Source organism: Oncorhynchus tshawytscha, linkage group LG26, assembly GCF_018296145.1.
Source record: "Oncorhynchus tshawytscha isolate Ot180627B linkage group LG26, Otsh_v2.0, whole genome shotgun sequence".
Classification (NCBI taxonomy): Eukaryota; Metazoa; Chordata; class Actinopteri; order Salmoniformes; family Salmonidae; genus Oncorhynchus; species Oncorhynchus tshawytscha.
In genome coordinates this window covers 26,380,361-26,404,390 of record NC_056454.1, presented here as the reverse complement: position 1 = coordinate 26,404,390, position 24,030 = coordinate 26,380,361, and the positions used below count along the sequence as shown (strand labels likewise).

Here is a 24,030-nt window from a genome sequence, read left to right as displayed (position 1 = left end):
AGTTACACCCACCAAATGGAGCAAACGTACCTCAAAGTCTGTTCCAGAACATTTTGGGGAAACGTGTAGTTCAGTACAAACTGTTCCGCAACGTAGCAATTGTTCCATCGAACTAAAAGCACCCCTGACTTGTCCCACACGCTGACCTCTGACATCTACTAAAGAAATTACCTAGATAATAGCATTTTAGTCAGTTAAATACAAAACATTGTTTATAAAAAGCAATATTAATGTTTTTGTAACACTATGTTGTTTACAATCATGATATCTGTACTTTTAGTTTATGGTTGAGCTTGTGTGAATCAGCATTTTTCAACGTGTTCAAAGGAAGTGAATACATTTAACTGGTAATTATCACCTTCCCACTTGGCTATGAATGCAGCATTATTATTCAAAACACCCGCTCGGCCCAGCTGGATGGTGCCCTCGCTCTAGACTTGTTCATGTATACATTTAACTTGTAATTACCACCTCACCACTTGGTTATGAACGCAGCATTATTATTCAACACACCCACTTGGCCCAGCTGGGTGGTTCCCTCGCGCTAGACTTGTGCATGTTTTCCCTTCTACATTTCAGAGAAGATGGCGTCGCAGAGAGGAGTCCCTATAAGTAAGGTAGGCGTTAACATGATATTTTACTTTTACAGTATCTAGCCACAACCTGTTGACATTGTGCTATGTAGAAGTAAATTATGTGCAGTTGCTTCTGATTATAGTGATTAAACTAATCATCGAAATCATAGCACGTTTTTGGTCTCGATCAGTAGTTTTTACCTGATAAAGTAGAATCCTGTTGAAAAAGTATGTAAAGTACCGTTTATATTCCTAAAACATATATACAATTATACTGTTGCTTTTTTATACTGTTGCTTTTTTATTTATGGCCCACTGTCCAAGCGCCGGTTTTATTAAATATCCAAATGAATAATCAATATGTTGAAATAAATTGTGATATTTTGAAGACGAATACGTAAAAGTTACTGCCTACACACACACACGTATCACACTTGTGTTTAGATTATTTGTATTTGGCAAAGTCGTAGCCTACCTTCTAACCTGCACACGCAGCAATATTTACGGAGCGGTCACTCAAGACGGGAATTGGTCGCTTGTTCTACTGTAATAAATCACGCGCGCAAATATACCAGTCACGTCGATATTGTTTAAGTCAATAGTACTGGGACAATAACCGCTGGGACATGTACGGTTTGCACACATCTAAAAGACAAACTCAAAGCACTTTGGTATAGGCTACTACTTCTGTCTGTCAAGATATGACAACCTGTCGTAGCCATGTATCAACTTATATTTCTGTGAGAACGTTATTTCGATAGATGGCAAGGAAACAACACGTTTTTACTGGATAATTTAAACAAATAATGGTTTCTAGATAGTGATAGGGATTGGCATTCATTTCAATGATAAACCCTTAAGTCCATGACTTAAAAGTCCTCGCATCACATTAAGGGAGGATCGCCCGATTTTGTTTTTCTAGCCACGGTGGTCTGAAAATGACAGCTCCATTTCCAATGCCGCATTCAAAACAACTTGGAACTCTGAACTGGAACATTCCCGACTTCCGAATTCAGTGCGTTCAAGACAACTGGGAAGTCGGGAAAAAACGAGCTCCGACTGGGAAAATCGTAAAAACCGAAAACTCGGAATTCCAAGTCGGGAATACGGGCCTCTTTCTGGAACTCCTTCTTTCCGACCTGAAGATCACTGACATCATGATTCGACCTCGTTTTTTTCCCCGAGTTCCCAGTTGTCTTGAAAGCGTATTCTGACAAAAACAGTGGTACTAAACCAAAGATATTGATATATTTTAAGCAATCGATTTTGTGAGATCGTGATGACTATAAACAGTAATACTAACAACATAGCCCCCTGTATATAACCTCGTTATTGTTATTTTGTGTTAAAACATTTTTTTTATTAAACTTTATTTGATAAATATTTTCTTAACTCTTTTTGAACTGCACTGTTGGTTACGGGCTTGTAAGTAAGCATTTCGCGGTAAGGTCTACACCTGTTGTATTAAAGTTGGATTAGATCACCAATCTGAGGTAAATGGGATGTGTTTTTCCTTTCATTTGTGTGTGGTGAAAACGTTCATCTGTGTAATGTAGTAACACGTTCTGACTACTATAGGGAAATGAGCGTAATATAGAATAATCAAATCAAATGTTATTGGTCACATACACATGGTTAGCAGATGTTATTGCGTGTGTAGCGAAATGCGTGTGTTTCTAGCTCCAACACTCACTTCTCCAAATCAAAGCGCCAGATTTGTTCCCACTACTAGACAGTCCAGAGGCAAAGTCAAAATTGATGAATACAAAATGTTCCTTTTTGGTCTTAATTCAAGGTAAAGGTTAGTATTGCGGTTGATGTTAGGTTTAAAATCGTATTTGAAGAGACAAATTGTAGATATAGGCGTATTTACAGATTTTCTGCTTGCCCAGATAGTGACAAACCTCCAGATTGGCAAAGCATCCAGCTACAGATTATGCATGCTGACGCTGCTTGGTCTGCGAACTTCAAAGTGCATGCAGGTGCTTCTCAGATGGTATTTTTGCTTCTCAAATGGTATGTGCACACGCAACCTGTAGATATTTGTTGGTTGAGTGTTTTGCTTTAGTCGGTAGCTTTGTTCCAAGGCATCAGTGTGCTACCAGTCGGCGTACAAGCTCTGGTCCAGGGCGTTATTCTAACCACTGTTGATTGTGCAGCTAGCTAGTGCACACTTCTTAGCTAGCTAGTGTAGCCGGTGCTATACTGCACCGCTGTAACTCTGCGTTGTGTGTGGTTGATTGAGACTATAAACGTGGACTTTGGAGATCAGGTAGTTTTAATCAAGCAGAACTGACTCTCTGCATCCTGCATCCAAAAGGAAATAAAACATTTGTAGAGCACATATGTTCTGAGAATCGTCACCTCTTTCTCTCTCAGTGCATCAAAAATTATTTTCGAATACAAAAATTAATACACTCTCTCCTTATTATACTTAACATATTTTACATAGATAAAACCACATACTGTTGGTGTTTCATACTGGAGAGGAAATGCAAAACAACGACGCTGGACAGAGTGGAATCAGGTGTAGCAAAAAGGCAGTTTATTTTAAGATCAGAGATATCTTTGTTCTGCACCGTGCACGGCCCTAAGCAATATGACCCTGTGAGGAGTCAGAAAAATTAGGCAGCTCAGCCAGAGTTTACAGCAGAATGTATACACAGAATAATGTAGGTGGAGTCTCGTCGTGTTGGTCTTCTGACTGGTCCTGAAGAGTTGGAGGCGGGCCTTGCTCTAGCCAGAGCGGGCCCCATTGGTGCACAGCAAAGTCCTTTGCTCTTGGCACCCGACCAGTAGGGGGTAGAGTGTGAGTGTACAGTGCTTCATGAGATGTATGTGTGTCAAGGAACCGTGGATATTGGTAATGTCTGCTTTAGGCTCAGGTGTTTCCTGTTTATGCAGGAGTGCATGTAGGGTTCAATGTCAGTGAGATAGCTTGGCACTTCTAAGCTCGTTAGTGTTGCAGGCTGCTCTTTGTAGTTTTACAGGGGAGTATATTTGCGTGATGGCAGCTGTGTGTCCTTCGGATAATCATGTTATTGCACGTAGGATCTAAACTTGACTGAGGACACTGGGCCCAGAGTTATCTGAGGGCATCCGGTTTAACCAGAGTGTTGGTCTGCTAGTAGTGCTCGATATTAGAATTATTTATATAACAATACCTGCATCCAAAAGGAAATAAAACATTTGTAGAGCACATGTGTTCTGAGAATCGTTGCCTCTTTCTACAACAGATGCACAATAGGAGGGACTGGGATCATTCGAGGAGCTAGCCATCGTTCACACATACAATAGCCTGCTAATACCTTAGCTAGCTATTAACCACATGTTGAATTCAGAATATTGATATCATCCTAAAAAAGTTCAATTACAAGTGCATCTTAACAATACCATCCACTTATGAGTAACCTCTAAATAATACATCATTATTCATGAACAAAACACTGTGTGTATGACTTTGTACTTAAAAGAATCCAACTTTTCTGAAGACAGAAAAAGCGTGCCTACCTCTCTCAGTGCATCAAAATGATTTGAGCACGAGCACGCAGGGCAAAACGTAAGTACACACTCCCCTTCTCCCAGGATGCAGGCATGCATAACAAATCAACACAACATATTGATATATGAACCTGGTGAAATTCACATAGTACTTTAACAACTGTTACATTCACCCCTCCTGAATTTCACCAACCTTGTAAAACAACAAAATAACCTACCAAGCTCAAGGCTTAATTCTGAATTCAGATCAAAGCTACCCATAGGGTTCAGGGCAAGTGAAAGTTGGTCAGGCCTTCAACTGCCCCTAGATGCATAGTGCCTCTTACACTATATCTACATTCTTAGCCTTAAAAAAAGAATCCTGTACTAAATCATCTCTCTGTACTTTGTTAAACTTACACCTTCTGGTGGATTGACTCTATTAGTCTCTTTACTGGTTTAACTACCCTCCCCGCCCTTGTGCGACCTGCCACTGGGCTAGGGGCCATGGTAACTAACGGTGGCTCTGCCCTTAGATCATTGATCAGAGGTGGGTTTGAAGGAATCAGCTCCAGAATCTCAGAGGTGCTTCCCCGGTCATTTTCCTCAAGCAAACAAGGTTCTTCTGGCTTTGACTTTCCATCCGATGTCCAGAGCTCGGCGTAATCGCTTGAATCCTCCGCCAGCCAGGATGCACTTTCCTCCCCAGAGACCTCCATGTATTCCCTGTCCAGTCCATCGCCGGAGTGGGTGACCTCTCCTGCATCTACATTGATTGAAGGCCCTGCAGCATCACTGTCATTGAAGTGCACTGAATCATCAATTTCAGATGGCAGGAAATTCACCTGCAGCAGTAGATTCCTGTGAACCACTTTCTCTCTGCCGTAACGGTCTTGGATTATGTACGTGTGAGTTTGTGGATTGACTGAAGTCACTGTGAAAATCTCGGGGTTCCACTTGTCAGCCAACTTGCGGCGGCCCCTTTCACCCTTGTTGGCGATGAGGACACAATCCCCCATGGATAAACCGATGCCTTTAACCCGCTTGTCATACTCCCGACCTTGTCGTCTCTGTTGCTTGTCAGTGTGCCTTTGGGCAACACTCATAGCTTCCTTCAGCCCAGTGATCAGAGTCTCGACATACTTGTTGCAATCCACAACACTGGAGTCGTCCAAAACATTGCGGAACATGACATCCACTGGTAGCCGAGGGACTCTACCAAACATGAGAAAGAATGGAGCCTAGCCCGTAGTCTCGTGAACAGTGGCATTGTAGCCAAATGTTAATGACTGGATTTGTTCAGGCCAATGTTCTTTGGTTTTCAAGGTCAGACTCCTGAGCATGCTACCTAAAGTCCTGTTGAAGAGTTCAGTTTCTCCATTCCCCATTGGGTGATATGCTGTGGTTCTTGACTTTTGGACAACGGAGAGCTTAAGCAGTTCTGCTATTAGCTCACTCTCAAAATTTGCGCCTTGATCAGTATGGATCCTTGATGCAAAGCCATAGACACAGAAGACCCACAGTTTACGAGCTACTTGCTTGGCTGTCTGGTTTCTGCATGGCCATGCATGGGCAAGTTTAGTGAAGTGGTCAGTCACCACCAGAACATCAACTGAGTTCTTCTTACTGTCTTCCGCTGTCCAAAAATCCAAACACACCAACTCCATGGGAGAGCAAGTTTTGATGCTCTCTAACGGGGCTCTAGCCGCTGGCTCTGGAGTCTTTGCTAGAATGCATCTCTGGCAGCAGCGCACATACTCCTTGATGTCTCTCTCCATTGCAAGCCAGAAAAATCTCTGTCTGGCCAGAGCTAGAGTTCTAGCTTGGCCTTGATGTCCTGCAAGGTCGTGAATGCCAGTCATCGCTTTGAGTCTCAACACCTCTGGCAAGACATACTGGAACTTTCTCCGGTTTGTGTGACTCTCCTTAATGACACGATACAGAACTACCTCTCTTAGGATCAAGCGATCCCAATGTTTCATCAGCAACAACACTTTAGAAGAAACATTGTATCGATCTCGTCTGGTGGGCCGTTTCTTATTGAAGACGAAAGGGATGACCTTGGAAGTCACAGAGTCTTGCAGCTGGAGATCTCGAAGTTCCTCGTGCGAGAGTTCAGGCAAAGTGTCAATAACAGGAGAAAGCAGCCGTTGGGTGTTGGAACCAAGCTGGATTGCTTGCATCTCTGTTGAACATTCCCAGTCAATATGGAGCTGACATATGGCCTTCACTTCAGCAGTGGTCAAAGAGGTTATCTCCTGGGGATAAGAAGCCCAACGGAAGGCATCTTGGACATCATCATTCAGCGTCCCAACAGCCTCAGACAGAAGTGCTAGGTAGGACTCCCCCATCAGTCTCTGCGCGAAAGTCACTGCAAAGGGGTCGCGGCTCAGTGCATATGCTACTGTATTCTTGCTGCCTGGGATACGCTTCAAATCAAAGTTGTACGGTGCCAGCTTGGCAACCCATCTTTGCTCGCAAGCGTCCAGCTTGGGTTTTGTCATGATGTACGTTAACGGGTTACTATCTGTCCAGACAGTGAACTCGTGCCCCTTAAGCCAGTGACTGAATTTCTTACACACACTCCATTTCAGTGCTAGAAATTCAAGTCTGTGTGCCGGATACCTTCTCTGCGACTTACTCAGGGTCTTGCTCGCAAATGCTATGGGCCTTGCCTTATCTTCACCTTCAGGTACTTGGCAAAGCACAGCCCCAAGACCATCCAAGGAAGCGTCAGTGAAGAGAATGAACGGCCTCTCGAAATCAGGGTGAGCTAGCACGACACAATTCAAAAGAGGATCCTTCAGCTTCTGGAATGCAACGACACACTCCTCAGTCCAATCCGATAGCGTCAGTTTCCGGAAAATCCCACTGTTGCCCTTCTTCCCATCTCTTCCTCTTCTCTTTTGACCCCCAGTGAGTGCAAACAAAGGTCTGGCTATAGCAGATGAAGGAATGAAGTGCTGGTAATATAATACCATACCCAAGAAGGATTTCAGCCTCCGAGCAGAGGGAGTGCATCCATCTGCCTCCATCAGCTGAGCTTGGCTCATCTTGGCAATGGCCTCCACCTTCTCAGGATCCACTGACACACCGTCCTCTTTAATGATATGTCCGAGGAATTTCACTGTTCTTCGTAGAAAGTGTCATTTTTTGGGTGCTAGCTTGAGATTGTTGGCTCTTAGACGGCTAAACACAACTTCAAGTCGCTGTAGAGCCTGTTCCTCGGTGGGTGCAAAGACCAACAAGTCATCTAGGTAACAAAGGAGATTTGAGAAGTTTAGGTTCCCAAATATACTCAACATCATTCTCATGAAAGAGGCCGGGCTGTTACACAGACCTTGTGGCATGCGATTGTACTCATAAAGTCCCATCGGTGTGGTAAAGGCTGTGTACTTCTTGTCCTCTTCGTGAACTGGAATGTTATAAAATCCTGAGGTCAAGTTCATGGTGCTGAAAAATGCACTGCCACCAAGGGCTGCGAGGCAATCTGCTTGATGAGGAAGGGGATGAGCGTTCTTCACCGTTCGTGCATTCATCCACCTGAAGTCAGTGCATAACCTCAGACTCCCATCTTTCTTCCATACCATGACTAAAGGGGAGGCATACTCACTAACTGACTTGCGTAGGAAGACCTACTTCTTCCATATCTGTCAATACCTTCCTCAGCTTCAGGTAATGAGCAGGCGGAACTCTTCTGTATGGTAGCCGGAAGGGTCTGTCATCAACCAGGTGGATACGGTGAACATAACACCTGGCTTCTACGCAGTCCAGATTATGTCTTGAGAAGATGTCTTCATATTTTGTGATGGTATTCACAAGCTTTTCCTTCCACTGGTCAGCTACCTGGCATCCATCAATGTCAATGTCTACTAATCCTAGATCAGACAGTCTTTGTTTCAGATTGTGGCAGCCATTGTCATCCTGCTTCTGTTCCATTGGGGTTTTCCTCACTTCATGAAGGCCCTGAAAGATTGTTGCATCCTCAACAGCCAAGCATGTAGACACATCTGCCAACTTCATGTTACGTCTTAGGGTGAGATGTTTGTCAGAACAGTTTACTACATTTAAAGGGACCCAGCCATCTCCCCACATGGGTGTAATAACTCTACCCACGAGTATGTTTCTGGGCATGACCTTTGACCTGGTAGGTTCGACTATTACAGTGCTGCCTGGAGACAATGCCACATTTTTAGGAAGTTTACCCCAAACTAAGTGTTCAGTCTTGGGCGAAAGAGTCACAGCTTGAGTGAGCTTCACTGTCCCAATCTTGCCATCGACTTGCTGTCCCTTCCATCTTGTGACACTTGTCATCATCTGCAGAAACGGCTCACCCTCTGGTGAGTGGGTCTGGCCATCCATGTTGTTCACAAGCTTGTTGTTCACGTCAGTGCCTTTCATCTCATGCAATAGATGCTTAATGACATTTGATCCCAGAATGAGATCATCACGCTGTCCAGGAACAAAATGAGTGGGCACTTTAACATCAATCCCATAGATTTGCATCTCCAAATCATAGAAACACTTTGTTGAGGTCTTCTTCCCCCCACACCCCACTAATACTAACTCTGTGGGAGGCTGATAATGCTGAGGAAGGGCACCTGCTTCCAAAAGTCTCTGCTCCGCATGTTCACTCAATATACAGGCCATAGACCCAGTGTCAAGCATGCCCTTAAGCTGCACTTTCCCATGTACAGACACAGAGGTGTAAAACAAATCTGAAAAAGCCTCAAGTTCTTGTGAACCTAACATAACAATTTTCTCTCCTTCTTTCGCATCAGAGCACAAAATCTCATATGTTTTCTCGAGATCATCAAATTCTTTCTTGGGGGTAGACAGTTGAACACCCACATTCCCCCCCCCCCTTCACCTGTGGGCGTGTCAGTTTAATGGTTGCTGCTGTGGTGGTGAGTTTCTCTGCCGTTGTGGTGGGCGTCTCTCACCACCCGGATTGGCATAGCGTTCCCCCGGTTTAGGACAATTTGACTTCCAATGATCTGGGGAAAAGCACCGGAGGCACAGGTTCTCATGTCTACAGTGCATCACAGTGGAGTGATCTGTTGAGCCAGAAACCCTGCATTCCCTACGCCTGAAGGGCTGGGTGGGGAAAGATGGTGCCTTGGCCTGTGTCTATGAAACCATAATGGGTGGTATGCTCTTCTCTCAGGTATGTTCAAGCAGGTGAATGAGTCTCTCGATACTTGCACTCTGCCCATCTTGTTTGGCGCTTGATGTGAGAGAAGTGTCACTGCACGCACCAGCATTGACCCCGCCTTCACATTGAGTTATCTGGGGATGTACTGTTACTTGCTTTGAGGATACAGCGGTAGATTGACACATGGTGGCCTTCCTGCGGCGTTCATGTTCATAGATTCTCTCCTGTACTTCACTCGCAGTCCATTTCTCAGCAGACTTGTATTGGAATACTGCTGCCAGTTTAGGGTCAGGGCAGTATGTTACAAACATCCTAACGACATCAGAGTTGGAGCCGTCAATCTTCTTACCTTGTCTCTTAAGGCCCTCGTCAGCGACATCTACGGCCTTGTTCAATCGAACCCAGTACTCCATAACAGCCTCTCCGGGTACAGGTTTAGTATTGTAAAAATCAGCCAAGGGCATGCATGAATAGGCCAATTCGCTGAAATTCTGTTTCAGAATGTCAAATACAATCTCTGGCTTCTCTGTAGGATCAACTGTTGTCTCATTGCGTAAATTTATCTTTACCATGTCTCTTGCTTTGCCAGATAATCGACTAATCATCTCATCTGATTGTTCCCCAACAGGACATCCCTTCCTCCTCAAGTATATTCTCATCAAATCCTCCCATTCATGAATGGAGCATTTGTCTGTACCATCTCTATATGTAGGAGGTTCCTTTATGTCTGATTGCATGATGAACTTAATTTGACTGAGATCTACATATCCTACTGACTCTGAATGATGATCACTTATCTTTTCTGTACTTACTGGTGGCTCATAAGTACTGGACCTGCCACTCTGTAGTTCTTCCCTAATGGAGCTCCCTATTTCCCGGGCTAGCTGAGTGACCAGCTCAGCTAGACCATCTACAGGGGCATTTGGATTAACACTAGATGAAGGGCTTTCATCCAATTTTTTTGTGGAGCAAAACATGGGGGAACCTCCTGCACCTACACACTTTACAGGGGTTTGATCAGAGTATGAGAAAAACCTCCCCCTCCCAGCAGTGAATTTGGGTTCATCACCATTATAAGATGCCATGCCACTAAAGTTACGTTAAAATGTCTGTTGATGAACACACTTCTATGTTGGTTAACGATAAACAGCGTTCTCAATACATCAGAAAAAAATAAACAAGAAGTTAGTTCCGATTTTTGCCACAAGGCGGCAAGAGTACCTCAATTACATAATTAGTCTCTAGAGCAGCAGCACCGCGGTGATTGAGCTGACGTCGATCAACGATGAATCCGGGTCATGGCACCAATGTAGCCGGTGCTATACTGCACCGCTGTAACTCTGCATTGTGTGTGGTTGATTGAGACTATAAATGTGGACTTTGGAGATCAGGTAGTTTTAATCAAGCAGAACTGACTCTCTGCATCCTGCATCTGCATCCAAAAGGAAATAAAACATTTGTAGAGCACATATGTTCTGAGAATCGTCGCCTCTTTCTACAACAGATGCACAATAGGAGGGACTGGGATCATTTGAGGAGCTAGCTATCGTTCACACATACAATAGCCTGCTAATACCTTAGCTAGCTATTAACCACATGTTGAATTCAGAATATTGATATCATCCTAAAAAAGTACAATTACAAGTGCATCTTAACAATACCATCCACTTATGAGTAACCTCTAAATATACATCATTATTCATGAACAAAACACTGCGTGTGTATGACTTTGTACTTAAAAGAATCCAACTTTTCTGAAGACAGAAAAAGCGTGCTTACCTCTCTCAGTGCATCAAAAAGGATTTGAGCACGAGCACGCAGGGCAAAACGTAAGTACACACTCCCCTTCTCCCAGGATGCAGGCATGCATAACAAATCAACACAACATATTGATATATGAACCTGGTGAAATTCACATAGTACTTTAACAACTGTTACACTAGTACTCACTTCTTAGCTAGCTAGTACTCACTTCTTAGCTAGCTAGTACTCACTTCTTAGCTAGCTAGTACACACTTCTTAGCTAGCTAGTACACACTTCTTAGCTAGCTAGTACACACTTCTTAGCTAGCTAGTACACACTTCTTAGCTAGCTAGTACACACTTCTTAGCTAGTACACACTTCTTAGCTAGTACACACTTCTTAGCTAGCTAGTACACAATTCTTAGCTAGCTAGTACACACTTCTTAGCTAGCACACACTTCTTAGCTAGCTAGTACACACTTCTTAGCTAGCTAGTACACACTACTTAGCTAGCTAATACACACTTCTTAGCTAGCTAATACACACTTCTTAGCTAGCTAATACACACTTCTTAGCTAGCTAATACACACTTCTTAGCTAGCTAATACACACTTCTTAGCTAGCTAATACACACTTCTTAGCTAGCTAGTACACACTACTTAGCTAGCTAGTACACACTAGATAGGTAGTAGGCCTACACCACTAGCTAGCTAGTACACACTAGCTAGTACCTAGCTTCTAATTCTACAAGTAATTTCACCACTACTGCGGGTTGGTGGCGGTAAAACACCATCCTTTCTGGAATCATTAGACCTATCTGAGCTGGTATGTCTCACAGTCTGTGTTCTGAGAAAGTATCTGCTGGAGCCAGACCCTATTGCCAGATTGCTTGAAACCAATAACTGAATGGACAAAGCCACCGATCACTTGACACCATTAATTTCTATGTGAGGACTCATCACCACCTTGAAATGTATCCCAATTTTTATTCATTATGCACCAATTAAGACTTTACACACAATGACTGTTCTGTTGTACTAGCAAATGAGTGACAATACACTTTGTTCTGTTTACTCTATAACTAGACCAGATCCAGTTGACAAATGCATGTAGGCCAATGAACAGTTTAAATGTAGTGAAATACAGGGGATTCTATTAATCTGACCGGGTAGGCGTAGTTTGCACCGGGTGAAAAATGATTCTATTCATTTTGGAACCAGGCTGCCATGCAGGGCTGAGCACCCCTGACTTGTCCCACAAGCTGACCTCTGGCAGACTACAAAATCAGCTCAAAACAAAAATGATGTAGGTTAAGCACATGGAGTAATGAGTAGGATTCAGGATTTTTCACATGCAAAAGTGATTGCTTTTGATAACTCTTATCTAGTTTGAAAATTGAAATATATTTTATGGAAAAGATATGTTTCTGAATGATGGATCAACCACCCAACTTTGGAGTAGTTAGGTATATTTCCCTGCTTGAAAGGAGCTAGCTAGTAGTTCCTGGAGACTTCTAGCAATTGTGCTTAGCTAAAACTACACACAGAGACATAAAAATGGTATCATTGTGTGACTTTGGGTAAGTTGGAAAAATGGCTTAAGTATCCCTTTTAGTAGACCGGAACTGTGACCATTTTTTACAATGGTAAACGGACAGTGTAAGACATCTTCAATTATCCACCATCTTTGAATGCATTTGAAGCCAAGGGAGTCGGCAATGATGGCGTCTCAGAGACATAAGTCACGTTCCTCTGCCCAGGAGTTGCTGACACATGCCAGATTTAAACAATGTCTGGATAGGTATTTTATATGTCAGCTAACCACATCATATGCTTTAGCAATCTGGTGCCCAACAGCACACACAACCATTGGTTGATGCAGGCAATGTCTGAGTGTACTGGTGTGAAATTCCTAGCTAGTTAGCGGTGCACGCTAGTAGTTTTTCAATCAGTGACTTCACTCACCCTGAGACCTTGAAGTGGTTGTTTCCCTTACTCTGCAAGGGCCACAGCTTTTGTGGAGCGATAGGTAATGATGTTTTGTCGGAGCAAGTCGTGTTCAGAGAGTCCGTGGTACAAACCCAGGTTGGGGCGAAGGACAGAAGCAAGACTGTTACATTGATGTTGTTGACCCTGATTACTTATTGCAGAGAACTAGGAGGTTAAAAGGGGGAGGAAGGGGGGGTGTAACCAGTGTGAAATGGCTAGCTAGTTAGCAGTGCATGATAGTAGCATTTCAATCAGTGACTTCACTGGCTCAGACCTTGAAGTAGTTGTTTCCGTTCCTCTGTAAAGCTTTTGTGGAGTAATATTGATTTAAGGACATTAGTGTAATAGAAGCAACTATTGGTACGATGATTGTATTTGATTTATAGATTTTTACACAGATTGGCCACGAATATTGCTAGTGCATCTTTCGTATTTCCAAAACCGTATCGCAAGCGTAGAGCGTTTGGGAAGCGTCTGATTATTTGCGTCTGACGGCATGTAGGAACATGGAATGATGTAATGCAATACAGTTGGAGTCATGATAGGCACGTCCCCATCAGAACGCGTGACAGAGCTGCATTTGAGCTCTCACATTTTTCAACAAGTTTTTTTTTAAAGGATAGATTTGAAGTTAGATAAACTTGGATTTTTCAGCAGGTACATGTGCAGGATGCTACCCTCCACAGCATGGCCTTCGCTCCAGATCAAAACTGAATGCCGAGTTAAGGCTCCCAGGCTTGCAAGGACAGACCAGATACAAATCCAATTAGCACTAAGGTGTGAAGTAAATGGTGTCAAGGCCTTTGAAGCGTCCTCTGAAGCCCTCTCCTACTGTTCAAAGACCATTCACTGGCATTTTCTACAAGAAATCTGCCTCCAGAAATTAAGGCTTGGGTTAAGGTTAGGGTTAGCTTGTATTGTGCATGGGACTCCGACTATTGTTTACACTGACATTTGGCCCCCCATCCTATTCTAGCCACCACCGGCTTTGAATTCATGTTACCTGATGAAATTGCTATACAATATGATCTTGTTGCCATCTGATATCATACGTTCTTACGTACACCTCTAGGAAGAGGGAATGCAACACTCTGCTACAACGCAACTCCCCGTGGAGTGAAAGAGGTATGGACTGTAGGTGCGAGGAAGGATGACAAAGGCAGAGATTAGTACCGTTTACAGGGAATTTATTCCATCACACAATAAATTTGGGGTAAAGGGGCTGAACGGAACCAAAGCAAAGAAAGTAAAATGTCAAAGGCCCCTCTCCTACCTTAACTGCCTACCCACTACTTACCTAACTTTGCACCACCTGGTGCGCTAACCAAAATACAGGGGGTGGTCTGCCCAGGTCTTACCTAGTGTGTATAGACAGTAAATACTACAGGTTATGCATGCCCGCAGGCCTCTTGCCTATGCACTCCCTAGGTGCCTTCCACCCTGGGAACAAATGAAACAGAATACAAACAATTACTATAATCAAAAAGTCCTTTTGTCATAGATATACCTTAGCAGGACCGACTAAAATACTGCCAACAAATTATACCTCTGCAACAACCAACACATGATATAACAATAAGCTCTGAGAAACAATCAACACAGGATATACTAATCAGCGCTCTCTCAGCAACAACCCACACAGGATTTACTAATCAGCTCTAGTCTCTCAGCAACAACCAACATAGGACATACCAATCAGCTCTAGTCTCTCAGCAACTACCAATCAGCTCTAGTCTCTCAGCAACAACCAACATAGGACATACCAATCAGCTCTAGTCTCTCAGCAGCAACCAACACAGGACATATTCATAATCTCTCTCTAACAAAGGAACACTGGCTTTTTCCAGCTGGAGAAGGAGTCTGTAATTGGATACAGCTGTATCCTCTGACGAGAGGGCGGGGTTAGCTCCAATTAGCAATGGGGCCGACCAATCAGCTGCTTGGGGGAATTTCAGGAAGCCATCCTGAAACACACACATACAAACAAAACCACAACACAAGAACTGGGGAACGTAACATACATCAGCAATGCAGAGCTCTCCCTGTCCTATGCCGTGCCTTGATTATATTACTGTTGGAAATGTGCAACGTACACCCTGGCCCACCTAACCCTGGCCCACCTCATGTTGCTAGCCCCAATTCTGACTTGTGCTCTGATATCTGATTCACTGATTTCTGCTCTCATAAAAGCCTGGGTTTTCTGCACGTTAACACTAGAAGCTTATTACCTAAAATGGATCAAATGAAAGTGTGGGTTTACAGCTCCAATCCAGATGTTGGGTATTACTGAGACGTGGTTAAGGAAGACTGTTTTGAACACTGATGTTAACCTTTCTGGTTATAACCTTTTCGGCAAGACGGATCTTCCAAAGGTGGGGGAGTGGCAATCTTTACCAAGGATCACCTTCAGTGCTCGGTTGTCTCCACCAAGTCTGTCCCCAGACAATTTGATTTGTTGATTTTAAGCATTAAACGTTCAAATAGCACTTTGTTGGCTATTGCTGGGTGGTATTTTCAATCCATCAGTTTGGCCTGTACCCAACCTGGTAGGCTCTGATTGGCCCCTTACACAAAGTCTGAATTTCTTCTGCTTGGTTACCTTAATTAGGACATGCTTAAACCACAATGGGACTCCCTAAATCTTTCTCATATTATTACCAATCCCACAAGGTATGACACCAAACACCCAGAAAAGGCTACTCTCCTCAATGTAATCCTTTCAAATAATCCTGATAGGTATCAGTCTGGTGTTTTCTGTAATGACCTTAGCAATCACTATTTTACAGCCTGTGCTCGTAATGGCTGCTCAGTGAAATGACCTGCCCTGATTTGTCATAGACGCTTGCTAAAAAACTTTTATGAGCAAGCCTTCCTTCATGAACTGGCATCTGTAAAATGGTATAGAATCCTGGCGGGCTGATCCCGCCTGTCGAAGACAAGGGACCTTCCTTTTGATATTTTCAGTGGTAATTGTTAGCAAACATGCCCGGGGGCAAAGAAAATGAGAATTAAAAACAGGACAGCCCCTGGTTCACCGTGATCTTGCAGGAAGGCCATAAAGATCATTTGGCATCAACCACTCGAGCACATGCATACTCAGGCTGACTGGCTATCCAGTTCAGGCAAATATGAAATAAGTGCACTCAGGCTATCCGGAAGGCCAAATTTAGTTACTTTGAGGAGCAGTCTCTCTGTTGGTCAACCCCAGTTCTGGAAAATTAAAGACCTGGAGAATAAACCCTCCTCACAGCTGCCTCTGTCCCAATGTTGATGATGTGGAAATGATGACAAGAAGCACATGGCTCACTTAATCACCACTTCATTAATGTCAGGATTCCTATTTGTCTCAGCCATGCCTCCTTGCCCTGTACAACATTTCCCGTCCCACCCCTTCTAATGCGACTATCACCCATGCTTCTCCCTCTTTTTACTCCTGCCCCCTCAAATGTTTCTCCCTGCAGGCAGTCACTGAGTCTTGCTAAAGCTCCTTAAACTGTAACCCCTCAAAAACATCTGGGTCAGATGGTTTATCCCCTTTCTTCTTTAAGGTTGCTGCCCCTGTTAGTTAGATTACCTATCTCCAACCTTTTTCGGAACCTGTCTCAAGCCTTTCTGGGGAGGTTCCCATTGCTTAACAGCCAACCACGGTTCATCCTTTATTTAAAGGGGAGATCAAGCTGATCCTAAATGTTATAGGCCTATTTCTATTTTGCCCTGTTTATCAAAACCGTGTTGGAAAAACTTGTCAATAATCAACTAACTGGCTTTTTTGATGTTTATCATATTCTCTCTGGTATGCAATCTGTTTCCTTCCGGTTATGGATCTGTCACTGCAACCTTAAATCCTCTTGATGTCACCATTGCCCTTGATTCTAAGCAATAAAAGTTGCTATTTTTATTGACTTGGCAAAGCTTTTGATAGGTTCCATTCTTGTGGGCTGGCTAAGGACCTTGGTGTCTCTGATCTTTGGACTGGTTTGCTAACTACCTCTCTCAAAGAGTGCAGTGTATAAAGTCAGAAAATCTCCTGTCTCAGCAAGCTGCCTGTCATGAACTGGCATCCAAAGGCTATAGAATCAGGCCCCCACTCTTCTCAGTTTACATCAACAACATAGCTCAGGCAGTAGGAAGCTCTCTCATCCATTTATATGCAGATAATACAGTCTTATACTCAGCTGGCCTCTCCCCGGATTTTGTATTAAATACTTTCTTAGTGTCCAACACGTTTTCTCTACCCTTAACCTCTCTGGGATATGTGGGACGCTAGCCTCCCACCTGGCCAAAAGCCAGGGAAAATGCAGAGCGCCAAATTCAAATAAATTACTATAAAAATCTAACTCATTAAATCACACATGCAAGATAGCAAATTAAAGCTACACTTGTTGTGAATCCAGCCAACATGGCAGATTTCAAAAAGTATTTTCGGCGAAAGCAAACGATGCTATTATCTGAGGATAGCACCTCTGTAAACAAAGAGAGAAAAGCATATTTGAACCCTGCAGGAGTGACACAAAACGCAGAAATAAAAATATAATTCATGCCTTACCTTTGACAAGCTTCTTTTGTTGTCAATCCAATATGTCCCATAAACATCACAAATGGTCCTTTTGTTCGATTAATTACGTCGATATATATCCAAAATGTCCATTTATTTGGCACGTTTGATCCAGAAAAACACCAGTTCCAACTTGCGCAACGTGACTACAAAATATCTCAAACGTTACTGTACCTGTAAACTTTGCCAAAACATTTCAAACTAGTTTTGTAATACAACTTTAGGTATTTTTTTACGGAAATAATCAATAAAATTGAAGACGGGATGATCTGTGTTCAATACAGGAAGAAAACAAACTGTAGCTAGCTTTCTGGTCACGCGCCTCTATCTAACAGTACACTTCAAGTGACCCTCGTTCAAGATGGCCGTACTTCTTCATTACACAAGGAAAAACCTCAACCAATTTCTAAAGACTTTTGACATCCAGTGGAAGCGATAGGAACTGCAAGAAGGTCCCTTAGAAATATGGATTCCCAATGAAAACCCATTGAAAAGAGAGTGACCTGAAAAAAAAAGTCTGAATGGTTTGTCCTCGGGGTTTCACCTGCTAAATAAGTTATGTTATACTCACAGACATGATTCAAACAGGTTTAGAAACTTCAGAGTGTTTTCTATCCAAATCTAACAATATGCATATCTTATCTTCTGGGGATGAGTAGCAGGCAGTTGAATTTGAGCATGCATTTCATCCGGATGTGAAAATACTGCCCCCTGTCACCAAGAAGTTAACCTTGTTCTGAACACCTCGAAAACAAAGGTCTTGGTTTCCTCTATTGTAATCGCTCCTCTTTCACCCAGCTGCCAAACTAACCCTGATTCAGATGACCATGCTAGATTACGGAGACATCATTTATAGATCGGCAGGTGAGGGTGCTCTCAGCGGCTAGATGTTCTTCACCGTTCGGCCATCAGATTTTCCACCATTGCTCCTTATAGGACACATCACTGCACTATATACTCTTCTGTAAACTGATCATCTCTGTAGACCCGTTGCAAGACCCACTGGTTGATGCTAATTTATAAAACTTAGGCCTCATTCCCCTTATCTGAGATATCTACTGCAGCCCTGATCCTCCACATAGAACACCCGTTCTGCTAGTCACATTCTGTTAAAGGTCCCCAAAGCACACACATCCCTGGGTCGCTCCTTCTTTTCAGTTCGCTGCAGCTAGCGACTGGAACGAGCTGCAATAAACACTCAAACTGGACAGTTTTATCTCCGTCTCTCATGGACACTCTTACTGACAGTTGTGGCTGTTTTGTGTGATGTATTGTTGTCTCTACCTTCTTGCCCTTTGTGCTGTTGTCTGTGCCCAATAATGTTTGTACCATGTTTTGTGCTGCTACCATGTTGTGTGCTACCATGTTGTTCTGTTGTGTTGCTACCATGCTGTGTTATCATGTGTTTCTGCCTTGCTATGTTGTTGCCTTAGGTCTCTCTTTATGTAGTGTTTTCTCTATTGTTGTGATGTGTGTTTTGTCCTATATTTATTTATATTGTATACATTTTTTATCCCAGGCTCCCGTCCCCGTCATTGTAAATAAGAATTTGTTGTTAACTGACTTGCCTAGTTTTATAAAGGTTAAATAAAAATACAATCAAACTAAGGGCAAGAGTAGGCCTAACTTGACCCAGGAATACGCAAAAATAAAATCCCATTTCATGTTGTCAGCATTTGTATAGTGTAACTCTAATCCTCTGCCCCTTCCTTTACAGCTATGTCCAATGTTCCTCCACACAAACTCCACCAGCCACACCTGGCCCTTCAGCGCCATCGCTGAACTAATAGGTGAGTCATCGTCATATTGTCCAATCACAAAACCAGTGTTTTCCTACCTTTTTTAACCCTGATATGCATTGATGGGATCACCTAAAATGTCCCTATTCATTTATTTAGTGGTAATGCCCTCCCTGCAGACAATAATGATTCGTTAGGAAATGGTCACCTAAAATCATCAGGATGTTGTGTCAGGGTCCCCTGGAGGTTTTGTTTATTTCTAGCTTGGTCCCGGGGATGTCCCCAAGGACTTTTTAGGATGTTCTTGGGACGTTGTGTCATGGTCCCCTGGTGGATTTCTCTAGTTCCCGGTTGGTCCTGAGTATGTCACCGAGGACGTTCTTGGGATGTTGTGTCATTGTCCCCTGGAGGTCCACCGAATGTTATTTAGACGTTGTCATGGACCCCTGGAGGTTTTTGACTAGTTTCCGGTTTGTCCCAGGGATGTCATCTGATGGTCGCAAAATGGAAATCAATGAGCGAATACTCCGATTAATTGATGACTAAAATAGCAGTGCAGATGGCACTCTTTTGCTAAATGCAGAGATTAATAAATGTGTCCATCAATCTCTCCTTCTCTTATCTCCATCTTTCTCTGTGTCCCTGTATCTCACACTCTTGATTTCCTTCCATATCCTCACTATTCTTAACCCATCACACTATTTCTGTCTTTTACCTCTACCTGGAGCAATAAATGCTTTGGATATATTCATATATTTCATCAGCCAGTGTCTCCCATCTACGCAGTATACATACACACACACACACACACACACACACACATATTGACAACCCTCCCCACCCCTACCATTATGGCTTTGGACAGGCCTTTGGATTCAAGCCTACTACTCCAGACAGAATAATGGAGAGAGGGTGGGCTCGGCAATAAAATATAGTAGTACAAAAATTGCAGTAGGGAGGAAATGTGAAAAGGAGATGGCTGGATTAATAGAGGGATTTGATTTGAAAATAGTTGGAGAGAGTGGGAGACCAGACCACATGTTTGTGTTAGCCTGATGTTACAGTGGTGTCTTGAGGATATAGTATCAGTATAAGAGGCTGGCGTTGCATCCTCCGTGACAGCTGTCCCAGACAGGCTGTTCTAAAGGAGAAAACACATTGCACCGAATGACGGTTTGCCTTTTGTTTCCCAGTTTCTTTCAGCTTTTTGTGATTTTGGGACCAACCCCCAGTAGGCGTCAACATTTCTAGATAACGAATTGATTTGCAGTCAATATGCAAATGAAGGCTGTCACTTTGTTCAGCGGTATGTACTCTTGGTCTGCAAATGCTACCGGTGTGTCCAAGCCTTAATGGTTCACATTGCACAATCAACAAAGGGGGACATGTTCTATCTATCACACTTTACATGACACCATTTTGAATGTTGAATTTCTGGGGGGTCTAAACCCCTCGTGGTGTGGTAGTTTTCCACAGCAGTAGCAACACAGCTGGTAGGTGGATGGTTTGGCTTGGACTGCTAGGCGGGTTTGGCGTGGATGTGCCGGCTTGGCCATAGTCTTGTTCTCATTGAAAAGCAATAACAAGGTGGCATGGGTAGTCTAGTATAGGGTTTTATCATCTACACTATGAAAGGGACCGGTTATTTGCATAGCAACATACTGTAATAACAATACTCTTTATGTGCCAAAGTAATTTTCAGTGTATTCTGTGTATGCACCTATGCTTACATCCTCTATCTCTATATCTTTCACCAGACAATGCCTATGATCCTGATGTTAATGCCAAGCAGTTCTGGATTGATAAGACCCAGATCAAAAAGCAAGACTGCCTCATCTTCATGGACAATGGAAATGGATTGGACTATGAAAAGATGCACAAGATGCTCAGGTATGGACAGTTTTTCAACGACTACCACTACTATAGCAGGGTAAATCAGGTTAGATCTAGACAAAAGTCCTGCAGAGACCTTCCTTGGGACCATCACAAGACATCCTGACAACTGGTATATTGATGAATGTTCTGAGAAGGTCCTAAAAACGCTCTGACACAGTCCTCCATAATGTCAGGGGAACTTACAGGGAACTAGGTAAAAGTCCCCTAGAGAATGTTCCTTTAGGACCATTATTTTATGTTTTAAAGACTGGAAAAACAGATGTTCATAGCACGTCCTTAAAACATCCTAAGGGATGTCCCTGGAACAAACCAGGGACAAGTCTTATGCTGTACTATAAGAATGCACGTTTACGATTTATGTACACAAAAATAGCATGTTTCTCTCTTTTTCTCTTTCAGCTTCGGTTACAGTGATAAGAGAGTCATAAATGGCAAGCACCCGATTGGTCTCTATGGTAACGGCTTCAAGTCCGGGTCCATGCGTCTGGGGAAAGATGCCATTGTGTTCTCGAAGTCGCAAGACGGAGACACCATGCAAGTAGGCATGCTCTCCCAGAGCTACCTGGCACAGATTAAAGCAGACGAGATCATTGTGCCCATCATCTCCTTCCAATGTGTCCCACACAGCCAGTATAAGTATATCCTTTTATAGAAAGACTATACACATACACATAGTGCCCAAACTGTCATCACCTCCAAACAGGTTGGATTTAGATCCCTCTATAGATGTGTATATACAGTGTTATTTTATAGTGCCAACCTTAAATACTGTTAGCTATTTGTCTATCTACCTTTTGTGTTGTGCCTGTGTGTGTTGTCCTTGACTTCCGGTGCACTCAATGTGAATGAGAAGCACAAGGCTAGTCTGCAGGACATCCTGCACTACTCTATCTTTAATACAGAGAACGAGCTGCTCGAAGAGCTCAAAGCCATCAGCTCCACAGGCTCCTCGGGAACACGTATTATCGTCTGGAACCTACGCAGGTCAGACACACACACACATTCTCTTCCTTTTCCTTCTCCCACATCTATTGGGTTTTGCTATGTGGGATTTTACTTTCAAATATCACTTCTCCCTCTGCCTCTATGAATGCCCTTGATCGAATTTTCAGTTTCACTTCTGTTTTCTCCATAATCAAAACCTAAAATTCCACCATTAGGGGTCGGCAGAGAGGCCTTTTTTGAAGTGTGGAGCAAGGTCAGCTGTTGAGTAAGAGTCTATACAGTAAGTGTTTGTTATTGTCCACAGGACGATAACACGACCGACAGAATTTGATTTCACGACATTCAGCGACGACATCAAAATCCCATTAGATGTCCCATTGGATGGGTTGGAGAGCACCAGTGAGCAATACAGAGTAATACAGTCAGAGCTGCTCACAAAACCAGAGAGTTACTACTCGCTACGTGTAAGTGATGACTGAGTATACTGATTATAATGTTATTGATTTACCATACAGCATTTTGCATTTTGTCAACCTTAGAACTTCTAAGATTGACTCAAATACAGTGCCTAGTGAGTCTACACACCCCTTGTACAGTCTTCACATTTTGCTGCCTTAAAATTCAATCTGACTGATCTTCACAACCCACTCCAAATTTTCTCAGTGTAAAGAAAATTATAGAAACATTCCCAGATTAACCCTATATGCATAACCATGCTAGCGTTTGAAAGGGAAAAGTTAGGAGATTATGGGAAAACTATTAGACCAAAGTTGAGGACACAACATTTCACCTGACACAAGACTGAATCCAAACATTGCGCTTTAAACCTAAACTTAGAACGTACACTCTCATCAAAGAGAACGACACCCCTGAACCATATGTTTGCCTGAACCTAACAAAAATCTAAAGGTCAGTTTGTGCTGATCCGTCACCCTCCCTCTGGCTATAGAGATGGGTAGATTTAACAGAGTGCCTGAACCTGACAAACATCCTAAGGTCAGTTTGTGCTGATCCGCCACCCTCCCTCTGGCTATAGAGATGGGTAGATTTAACAGAGTGCCTGAACCTGACAAACATCCTAAGGTCAGTTTGTGCTGATCCGTCACCCTCCCTCTGGCTATAGAGATGGGTAGATTTAACAGAGTGCCTGAACCTGACAAACATCCTAAGGTCAGTTTGTGCTGATCCGTCACCCTCCCTCTGGCTATAGAGATGGGTAGATTTAACAGAGTGCCTGAACCTGACAAACATCCTAAGGTCAGTTTGTGCTGATCCGTCACCCTCCCTCTGGCTATAGAGATGGGTAGATTTAACAGAGTGCCTGAACCTGACAAACATCCTAAGGTCAGTTTGTGCCGATCCGTCACCCTCCCTCTGGCTATAGAGATGGGTAGATTTAACAGAGTGCCTGAACCTGACAAACATCCTAAGGTCAGTTTGTGCTGATCCGTCACCCTCCCTCTGGCTATAGAGATGGGTAGATTTAACAGAGTGCCTGAACCTGACAAACATCCTAAGGTCAGTTTGTGCTGATCCGTCACCCTCCCTCTGGCTATAGAGATGGGTAGATTTAACAGAGTGCCTGAACCTGACAAACATCCTAAGGTCAGTTTGTGCCGATCCGTCACCCTCCCTCTGGCTATAGAGATGGGTAGATTTAACAGAGTGCCTGAAGAGGAAAGACTTTGCCTGCTGTGTGATCTTGGCAAAATTCGAAAACAAAGTCAATTTAGTGTTTTATTGCCCTCTGTATAACGATCTGAGACATGTTTTTAGTTGTTGATAACCCTGAAGGATTCTGGTTACGAGACGAGCAGAGGCTTGAATTTTGTTTCAGACAAGGCGTGCTTGAGATTGCTCAGTTTGTTAACAATGCCTGGAGGAGAATGAGAAATGTACTGTTTGTGAAGTGTGGCTAGATGATAGCTGTACTTGCCATGATCATTGTATGCA

The 24,030-nt window shown here is 43.2% G+C and overlaps 1 protein-coding gene across 5 annotated transcripts in view; it reads left to right on the top strand.

Moving 5' to 3' along the window:
- The first annotated feature begins 536 nt into the window (after nucleotides 1-536).
- The window catches only part of LOC112225440 (MORC family CW-type zinc finger protein 3), a 48,420-nt gene continuing 24,926 nt past the window's right edge, over nucleotides 537-24,030 (top strand). For 4 of the 5 annotated variants that reach the window (XR_002949600.2, XR_002949599.2, XR_006080025.1 and 1 more), the window contains exons 1-6: nucleotides 537-617; nucleotides 19,215-19,287; nucleotides 20,994-21,126; nucleotides 21,532-21,770; nucleotides 21,969-22,116; nucleotides 22,382-22,541. Coding sequence is in view for 2 of the 5 variants with exons in the window: in XM_024389416.2 (XP_024245184.1) it covers nucleotides 585-617; nucleotides 19,215-19,287; nucleotides 20,994-21,126; nucleotides 21,532-21,770; nucleotides 21,969-22,116; nucleotides 22,382-22,541 (786 nt within the window). In the remaining 3 variants the exon portion in view is untranslated. The remainder of the gene's footprint in view (nucleotides 618-19,214; nucleotides 19,288-20,993; nucleotides 21,127-21,531; nucleotides 21,771-21,968; nucleotides 22,117-22,381; nucleotides 22,542-24,030) is intronic. The other variant, XM_024389417.2, reaches the window with a different exon arrangement.